We start from the raw sequence: 10,024 nt of genomic DNA, 5'->3' as shown, positions 1-10,024 counted from the left end.
GGTTGAGCCTGAGCTCTGGGCCCTTGTGAGGGAGGGCGGGAGCACGGACCCGCTGATGGACAGCCTTACTGTCCAATCACATCAACGCATCGCGGCGACTCTAACCAACAGGCTATTGATGGGCATCCGGCGTAACTAATCAGAGTGCAGAATGCTGCCGGCCGGGCAGGCTCACTGCTCCAATGAGGTGTGAGGACACGGCGCTGGGGGCGGGTTTGAGCCGGAGTGAGGAGCGAGAGCGGCACGGTAAGCAAAACCCAGAGAGAGGTAAAGAGAGAGCGTGAGGAAAAACGCAGAGAGAGGTAGAGAGGGTGAGGAAAACCCAGAGAGAGAGAGGGTGAGGAAAACCCAGAGAGAGAGGGTGAGGAAAACCCAGAGAGAGAGAGAGAGAGGGTGAGGAAAACCCAGAGAGAGAGAGTGAGGAAAACCCAGAGAGAGAGGGTGAGGAAAACCCAGAGAGGGTGAGGAAAACCCAGAGAGGGTGAGGAAAACCCAGAGAGAGAGGGTGAGGAAAACCCAGAGAGAGAGGGGGTGAGGAAAACCCAGAGAGAGGGTGAGGAAAACCCAGAGAGAGGGTGAGGAAAACCCAGAGAGAGAGAGAGGGTGAGGAAAACCCAGAGAGAGAGAGAGAGAGAGGGTGAGGAAAACCCAGAGAGAGAGAGAGAGAGAGGGTGAGGAAAACCCAGAGAGAGAGAGAGAGAGAGGGTGAGGAAAACCCAGAGAGAGAGAGAGAGAGAGGGTGAGGAAAACCCAGAGAGGGTGAGGAAAACCCAGAGAGAGAGGGTGAGGAAAACCCAGAGAGAGAGGGGGTGAGGAAAACCCAGAGAGAGAGGGGGTGAGGAAAACCCAGAGAGAGAGGGGGTGAGGAAAACCCAGAGAGAGAGAGAGGGTGAGGAAATCCCAGAGAGAGAGAGGGTGAGGAAAACCCAGAGAGAGAGAGAGAGGGTGAGGAAAACCCAGAGAGAGAGAGAAAGAGGGTGAGGAAAACCCAGAGAGAGAGAGAGAGGGTGAGGAAAACCCAGAGAGAGAGAGCGAGGGTGAGGAAAACCCAGAGAGAGAGAGGGTGAGGAAAACCCAGAGAGAGAGAGAGAGGGTGAGGAAAACCCAGAGAGAGAGAGAGAGAGAGAGGGTGAGGAAAACCCAGAGAGAGAGAGGGTGAGAGAGGGTGAGGAAAACCCAGAGAGAGAGAGGGTGAGGAAAACCCAGAGAGAGAGAGAGAGAGAGGGTGAGGAAAACCCAGAGAGAGAGGGTGAGGAAAACCCAGAGAGAGAGAGGGTGAGGAAAACCCAGAGAGAGAGAGAGAGTGAGGAAAACCCAGAGAGAGAGAGAGGGGGTGAGGAAAACCCAGAGAGAGAGAGAGAGAGGGGGTGAGGAAAACCCAGAGAGAGAGAGAGGGGGTGAGGAAAACCCAGAGAGAGAGAGAGGGGGTGAGGAAAACCCAGAGAGAGAGAGAGGGGGTGAGGAAAACCCAGAGAGAGAGAGAGGGGGTGAGGAAAACCCAGAGAGAGAGAGAGGGGGTGAGGAAAACCCAGAGAGAGAGGGTGAGGAAAACCCAGAGAGAGAGGGTGAGGAAAACCCAGAGAGAGAGGGTGAGGAAAACCCAGAGAGAGAGAGAGGGTGAGGAAAACCCAGAGAGGGTGAGGAAAACCCAGAGAGGGTGAGGAAAACCCAGAGAGAGGGTGAGGAAAATCCAGAGAGAGAGAGAGGGTGAGGAAAACCCAGAGAGAGAGAGAGAGAGAGGGGGTGAGGAAAACCCAGCGAGAGAGAGAGAGGGTGAGGAAAACCCAGAGAGAGGGTGAGGAAAACCCAGAGAGAGAGAGAGAGAGAGAGAGTGAGGAAAACCCAGCGAGAGAGAGAGAGGGTGAGTAAAACCCAGCGAGAGAGAGAGAGAGGAAAACCCAGAGAGAGAGAGAGAGGGTGAGGAAAACCCAGAGAGAGAGAGAGAGGGTGAGGAAAACCCAGAGAGAGAGAGAGGGTGAGGAAAACCCAGAGAGAGAGAGAGAGGGTGAGGAAAACCCAGAGAGAGAGAGAGGGTGAGGAAAACCCAGAGAGAGAGAGAGGGTGAGGAAAACCCAGAGAGAGGGTGAGGAAAACCCAGAGAGAGAGAGAAGGTGATAAAACCCGGGGAGAGGGAGGTGAGGAAAACCCAGGGAGAGAGAGAGAGATTTGTGGTGAGGAAAACCCCGAGCAAGAGAGGAAAACCCCGGGAGAGAGGGTGAGGAAAACCTAGAGAGAGGATGAGGAAAACACCGAGAGAAAGAGGGTGAGGGAAACCCAGAGAGAGAGAGAATGAGGAAAACCCAGGGGGGGAAAGAGAGAGGAAAACCCGGGGAGCAATAGAGAGAGAGAGAACGTGAGGAGAGAGAGAAGAGGGAAAAAACCCGGTGGGAGAGAGAGAGGTGAGGAAAAGCCAGAGAGAGAGAGAGAGGCACGGCAAGGAAAACCCGGGGGATGAAGAGTGTGGGGTTGTGGGGGAGACGTGAGGAGGGGCGGGGGGTTTGGTGGGGGGACACGATGAGGGGGGGTTTGGTGGGGGGGGACACGATGAGGAAGTCCAGGGGAAGGGTGGTTGGCGGGGGGGACACGGTGAGGAGGGCCCAAGCTGGGGGTGTTGCCCGGTAAGGAAGCGGCTGGTGACAGTGTGAGGTCTGTGTGCAACCCTGCAGTCTCACGGGGGAGAGGATCGGTAGTGTTTTGGGGGCCTCTGTCCTTGCCTCAGTCTAATGTCATAGAGCTCTGGGTTAGCATCACACTACCTTAAACAACAACATTTTGTTAGTTTTATGCATTCTGTCTTCGAAAAACAGAAACTAGTAAAAAAGTTAAACATTTCATTCTGGACTTTTTTGATTAGAATTGAGAGTTGCTGGAAATTTTTACCATCAGTTAATGAACCTTATTCACCTCCCTTAGCTGTTTGTGTTCAAGGTTTTGTGTTGTGCCCAAAGCTGTGACTTGCTGGCATGATGGCCAGGATTGCACGAGTGTTGTCGGCAGACTCTAATAATTGTTTTGACACTAAACTGGTAGAAACCCGTGACCTGATCCAGCATTCGATCTTTCAGAACTCCAGCCGTAGCTGATTAGGTAGCACTCTTGCCTCTGAGTCAGAAGGTTGTGGGTTCAAGTCCCACTCCAGAGACTTGAGCATAAAACTCTAGGCTGACATTCCAGTGCAGTGCTGAGGGAGTGCTGTACTGTCAGAGGTGCCGTCTTTCGGATGAGACGTTAAACTCTCTGCTCTCAGGTGGATGTAAAAGATCCCATGGCACTACCTCAAAGAGTCTATATAGACAGGTTGAGTGAGTGGGCAAACATTTGACAGATGGAGTATAATGTGGGAAAGTGCAAGGTTATCCACTTTGGCAGCTAAAATAAAAAAGCAAATTAATATTTAAATGGAGAGAGATTACAAAATGCTACAATTCAGAGGGACCTGGGGGTCCTTGTGAATGAAACACAAAAAGTTAGCATGCGGGTACAGCAAGTAATCAAAAAGGCAAATGGAACGTTGGCCTTCATTTCAAGGGGGTTGGAGTATAAAAGCAGGGAAGTCCTGCTACAACTGTACAGGGTACTGGTGAGACCACACCTCGAGTACTGCGTACAGTTTTGGTCTCCTTATTTAAGGAAGGATATACTTGCACTGGAGGCAGTTCAGAGATGATTCACTAGGTTAATTCTAGAGATGAAGGGGTTGACTTATGAGGAAAGGTTGGGCCTATATTCATTGGAATTTAGGAGAATGAGAGATGATCTTATTGAAACATATAAGATACTGAGGGGGCTCGACAAGGTAGATGCAGAGAGGATATTTCCCCTCGTGGGGAAATCTAGAACTCGGCATAGTTTTAGAATAAAGGGTCGCCCTTTTAGAATTGAGATGAGGAGGAATTTCTTCTCTGAGGGTCGTAAATCTGTGGAATTCTCTGCCACAGAGAGCTGGGGAGGCTGCGTCATTAAATACATTTAAGGTGGAGATACAGATTTTTTGCAAGATAAGGGAGTGAAGGGTTATGGGGAGGGGGCAGGGAAGTGGCTTTGAGCCCTAGATCAGCCATGATCTTATTGAATGGCGGAGCAGACTCGAGGGGCCAAGTGGCCTATTCCTGTTCCTATTTCTTATGTTCTAATAGCAGGGGAGTTCTCCCCAGTGTCCTGGCCAGTATTTATCCCTCAAATAACATCACTACAAACAGATTTTCTGGTTAATATTGAATTGCTGTTTGTGGGAGCTTGCTGTTTGCAAATTGGCTGCCATGTTTCCTACATTACAACAGTTACTACACTTCAAAAAGTACTTAATTGGCTGTAAAACACTCTGGGGTGTCCTGAGCTCGTGAAAGGTGCCATATAAATACAAGAAAGAAAAATGTAAAGAATGGCCCGTATTTTCCGATCGGAGGCTTCCTGTGTGCGGATGCCTCCGATCTGGAAAAACTCTACGAACTTACCTGAGGGTTCCCGAGGTGTGTATACTTCCGCTCCTGGGTCTCTCCAAACTGGAAATGTGCAGGGCCCACATATCCCAGAGGCACATGCGGTTCGCAAGCGTCCCTGGGATCACGCGGGCCATGTGGAGCTAATAGGAGAAGGGAATCTCCCTTCATACATGCTTCCTTCAGAATGCTCTTGACAGATTGGAAATGCGCTGAAAACCAATGTCCCTACAGGTGTATACACAGCCCGCACACACCTGTAGGCATCGGAATATACGGCCCATGATGTTTATATTGATCAATTATTTGCAGTTAACAGAGAATAATTAAAACCTGCTGTATTAAAAATAGTATCCCTTTCTCATTATCCCAAGTTTAGAAGTGATCTGGAGTTTGCGCACTGTCGAAATAAACCATTTTGCATTATGCATGGTAATTTTAAAAGTCATTACGGTTTACCTTAGAAATTGTTTGAACATCTTGCTATATGACCACACAACAACTTGCATTTTTATAGCACCTTTAATGTAGTAAAACCTCCCAAGGTGCTTCACAGGAGCGTTATCAAACAAAACTTGATATATATTAATAGGATATTGCATTGGAAGCTGTGTAATATGTAATTCACTTGGAAAATGAAATTTCATAATTGTGACATAAATCTAGTTACAGGAAACTTTGTGCTATCCGGCACCGACGGGACCGAGCTGTTGCCGTCCCATCAAAGCTGCCGGACAAACCAGCGCTAATGTTGAAACATACGGAGATTTTGAGCTCCGTATCTGGCAACAAACCCCGTTGCTTAGCAACAGCTTCTAAACAGTTGGCCGTACCTTGCAAGCGTCTCTGTAGCTTAGCAACAGCTTCAGCGAGACCTTGCAGAGCTTGACTGTTGAGAAAAAAGCAACGAAAAGGAAAAAAACCTAACGAAACGGCTCCTGATTTTTGCCGGTGGCTCGAGCTTGCCGGACATTTAGCCTCCGGATAACACACAGTTTCCTGTATTTTAGTGTGCAAAGATTTTGCTAGTTACAGCTGGATGAAGTTTCTTGGAGAAAATGCATATAATAGGGCATTGTACCAAAGTCGAAGTGTTATGCTAGTTATTTTAGCTATAGTGTCAGCCATGGTTCAGTGGTGTCACTCTCAGCCCTGAATCAGAAGGTTGTGGGCAATGTCCCCTGTAAACTGCGCTTTGTTCTGTACGGCCTGTTTCTTTTAGTGCGCGGTCCCTTTAAATTTCTGCGCATGTGCGGTATTTACAATGGAGAAGCCAGTGAGCGGCCTGAATGGGACCTTCCCCATTACTGCGCAGCTTAGAGGGAACATTGGTTGTGGGTTCAAGTCCCATTCCAGAGACTTGCGCACAAAATCCAGGCTGATTCTCCACTCTGCACTGTTGGAGGTGTCGTCTTTCAGATGAGACCGTTAAACCAAGGTCCCATCTGCTCTCAGGTGGGCATAAAAGATCTCATGCCGCTATTTTGAAGAACAGCAGGGGAGTTCTGGACAATATCCCTCAACTAACACCAAAGAGAAGGTTATTTGGTCATTATTACATTGCTGTGTGCAAATTGGCTGCCGCATTTCCTACATTACAACAGTGACTTCACTTCAAAAGTACTAAATTAGCTGTAAAGTGAGGTTGTGAAGGTGCTGTATAAATGCAAGTCTTTTTATGAAAGGCGAATAAATCTTGTATAATTTGTGGCGGTCTCAGTTGTCGGAAATAACTCGTGTAGTTCACTAGTGTGCTGATTCATTTAGATTGTATCCCGATTAAATATTTAAAGTCTCAACAGTGTTTTAAGACAAATTTAAGAATTTAAAATAAAATATTGTGAGCTTAGATGCAATATTTACTTGCCTTTATATAGCACACCTCACTTTAGGGAGACGCCTCAAAAATTGCTTTATAATGAGGAGGCTGCGGATATGGTGACAGCGAACAGAAGGAAAGGAGAATAGAGAGGTTAGCATGGAGAAATGAAGGCGGTTGCACGGTGAGCGATTTGAGGTTTTTGAAAGCAGGGATGGAAGTAGTGAGGATGGAGGAAAATGCATTGAGAATTCTAGAGGGCAGCAATGTAGTGGCTGAATGAGTAGCTGCCAGAGAGGGAACAACGGATGAGGAGAATGGCATGAGAGGAGTGTATGGGTCTCGGCAGGATCCTGAGCTTGGATGGAGAGATTTGTAAACAAGGATGAGAATCTATTCCTTTCTCCTTCATGTACTTATCGAGCTTCTCCTGTGCTTGTATTTCTTGCCTACAAACCTCATTGCTTGTTGTCATAGATTTTGGTCCTGCTTTTTATGCTGACAGTTAACATTGAAAATGCTGATGTAAGTCAGTTACAATGGGAATTTCCTCTTAACAAATCCCAGTGACACTACTTGCAGGCTGTGACCTTTAGGTGGCATTGTAGCTGCACTGAATCCTGTACCCTCCGACGCACCATAAGAAATGCCAATGAGAGAGCTGGCTTTAACAAAAAAATAGTGGTTGTAGAAAATTAACTTGATAATGAATGATTTACTAACTGCTGATTTGATTTTTTAGATGTACTGCAACATTGCTATGAAACTTTATTATAAACTGGTTCAGTAAACGGTGCAAATCTAGCTGGGGACTGAAGGATCAAAGAACAACTTAATGTGCTAATGTTAAATTGGCACTTTAATGATGTAGTTAAAGGAGTTTCTTGTTTGTAATTGGCAAGTGCTACATATGGCAGTCAAGACATGTAAATGTTGGGGTTGTATTTTGCTAGTGTTTCATTTGAGGATGCTAAAAAGAGCATGTGCGTGGCTAAACTGATATCTGCACGCCGCCTTGTGCATTGCCATTCAGATTCTGTGCTCGTTACCTCGAAACAAAAATTAAAAACTGGAAAAAACATCTAATCCTTAAAGGCGGATGCTGGAAATCTGAAATAAAAGCAGAAAATGTTGAGAATACTCAGCAGGTCAGGCAGCATCTGTGGAGAGAAACAGAGTTAACATTTCAAGTTGATGACCTTTTGTCAGAACTGGAAAATGTTAGAGATGAACAGTTTTTAAGCAAGTGCAGGGGCAAGGGAAAAAGAGGGTGGGGAGAAAAAAGAACTGTAAGAAATATATAATCTATTAAAATTCGTGTGTGTGTGTACTGCTTTGAAAAAAGTAAAACCTGCTGGGGATGATGCGGGGATACATCCTTACTAATTGTATTCTTTACCCCAAGAAATTCCTATTGCTTTGAAAGGAACGCACTTGTATTTCTTTTGGATTGCCTTTGGTGTTGGAAGACTGCACATCTTGGTTTATTCAAGTATTTGTTTGAGCTAGCAACCTCTTCCATGTAGCTTGTCACTTCTTTAAATGGTTTGTTGTCTTGTGTGGAACTGGCTGTACAGACTAGGGAGGTTTGTGCTGAATTATTTGATGTGAAATGGTTTGTGTCCCTGCCCTAGGGCAAGTTCATTAACAGCCAGGTATTTGTGACTGATTTCTTTGTCCAGTGACTTTTTGCCAGAGGGTCATCTTTTGTGGATGAGATTTTCTCTGTTATCCTCTTATTGCCGCCCCTCACCCCCCACAACTTCCACAGGTTGAACAATAGGCTGACATGTACCGTTGATGCTCGCGTATGAAGGGTGGGTACCAGGTTGGACCACGAGAGAGCATCTACCAGTACCCCAACATGAGTTACTGCCTTCGGGAGAGGATTGGGGAAAATTGATGGGGAAACAAACTTTGTGACAGATCAGCTAGTTTTGGAGCTTTGTTAGTTGTTGCATCTAAATTAGCAGAACTGACTAAGGGTCATAAATACAAGATAGTCACAAATAAATCGAATAAGGAATGGAGGAGAAACTTATTTACTCAGTGGTTAGAATGTGGAATATGCTACCACAAGAAGCAGCTGAAGCAAATAGGATAGATGCCTTTTAAGGGGAAGCTAGATAAACACGAGGAAGGAATAGAATTATATGCTGAGAGGGTGAGATGAAGTAAGGTGGAAGAAGGCCCTTGTGGAGCATAAAAAAAGAAAGATTTGCATTTATATAGCGCCTTTCCCTACCATCGGATGTTCAAAGTGCTTTACAGACAATTAAGTACTTCAAGTATAGTCACTGTTGAATTTAGGAAACGCGGCAGCCAATTTGCGCGCAGCAATGTGATAATGACCAGATAATCTGTTCTAATGATGTTGATTGAGGGATAAGCCCTGGCCAGGACACTGGGGAGAACTCCTGCTAGTGCCATGGGATCTTTTACGCCCATCCGAGCGAGCAGACGGGCCTCTGTTTAACGTCTCATCTGAAGAACGGCACCTCTGACAGTGCAGCACTCCCTCAGCACTGCACTGGATTGTCGGCCTGGATTTTTGTGCTCCAGTCTCTGGAGTAGGACGTGAACCCACAACCTTCTGACTCGGAGACGAGGGTGCTACCCACTGAGCCACGGCTGAAACTCAACACCGGCATGCACCCGTTGGGCCAAATGGCCTGTTTCTGTGCTGTAAATCCTCTGCTCTAACTTCTATGTAATTAATTCTAGTGGAAAGGTTCAGTACAGGAAAAGATTCAATGCAATGCCATCTGTTAACACTTCAACTTTCATTTAACAGATGCAGTTTATGTTGCTTTTTAGTCGTCAGGGGAAACTTCGACTGCAAAAATGGTATGTTCCCCTCTCCGACAAAGAGAAGAAAAAAATTACAAGGGAGCTGGTCCAGACTGTCTTGGCTCGGAAACCCAAGATGTGTAGCTTTTTGGAATGGCGAGACCTGAAGATTGTATACAAAAGGTTGGAATTGAAACATTCAGTTTTAGCTCGAGGTTGTACGTACTGTTACTGCAGGAATGAGCTGCTTTTTCACTTCTCTGAAATTATTGAAGAGAAAATTATGCTTCTGTAAAAGGAATGTAAGTGAAGTAAATTTAAAAATACCATACATTTGATGGAGAATATCTACTTTTTATTAAAAAATGGTAAGTATATACTTTCAATAATTTTTCAAAAGGGAATTGGATAAATACTTGAAGGGGGAAAATTTGCAGTGCTCTGGAGAAAGGGCAGGGGAATGGGGCTAATCGGGTAGCTCTTTCAAACATCCGGCTCTGGCACGATGGACTGAATGGCCTCTTCCTGTGCTGTATCATTCTATGATTCACATCTATAACTGCTCAGACCAGAGATATTTAACTGCCAGAATAATGGTTTAAATTTGGTGTACAGTAGCCTTGATGGGTGACTCTATTCTACATATAACATGGATCATTGTGAATATTTAGACGAGAGCCACTGTAAAATTCCTAATAGATGCCTCCTTTCACTCCATCTCATTTATTGTTAAGACAGATGTGCAGTTTAAAAACTAAATCATGGATAGCAGCAGAGTGTATTTAAAAATGAACACAATCTGCTGGTAATATTGAACTTAGTGCCTGCTTCATCTAGGTTAAGGGCATCAGGACTCATAAAGCTCTTGAACAAAGGCTTAGTGTTCGAAAATCTGGAAACAAATGTATTTCTTGTCCATCATTCCCAAGTAAAGTTCAGGGACATGGTACCATAGAAAATTTCTTAATGTGCAGTA

The 10,024-nt window shown here is 45.7% G+C and overlaps 1 protein-coding gene across 6 annotated transcripts in view; it reads left to right on the top strand.

Moving 5' to 3' along the window:
• Positions 1-137: 137 nt before the first annotated feature.
• Positions 138-10,024, top strand: part of LOC147107471 (AP-1 complex subunit sigma-2) — a 198,150-nt gene continuing 188,263 nt past the window's right edge. For all 6 annotated transcript variants that reach the window (XM_086006531.1, XM_086006528.1, XM_086006529.1 and 3 more), the window contains exons 1-2: positions 138-246; positions 9,053-9,231. In XM_086006531.1, the coding sequence (XP_085862657.1) occupies positions 9,053-9,231 (179 nt within the window). In that variant the 5' untranslated portion in view covers positions 138-246. The remainder of the gene's footprint in view (positions 247-9,052; positions 9,232-10,024) is intronic.

The sequence above is a fragment of the Somniosus microcephalus genome, chromosome 14, assembly GCF_052327205.1.
Source record: "Somniosus microcephalus isolate GS21.2 chromosome 14, FLI_Smic_1.0, whole genome shotgun sequence".
NCBI lineage: Eukaryota > Metazoa > Chordata > Chondrichthyes > Squaliformes > Somniosidae > Somniosus > Somniosus microcephalus.
Note: the sequence above shows the minus strand (reverse complement) of the source record. Positions and strands in the feature narration are given on the sequence as shown.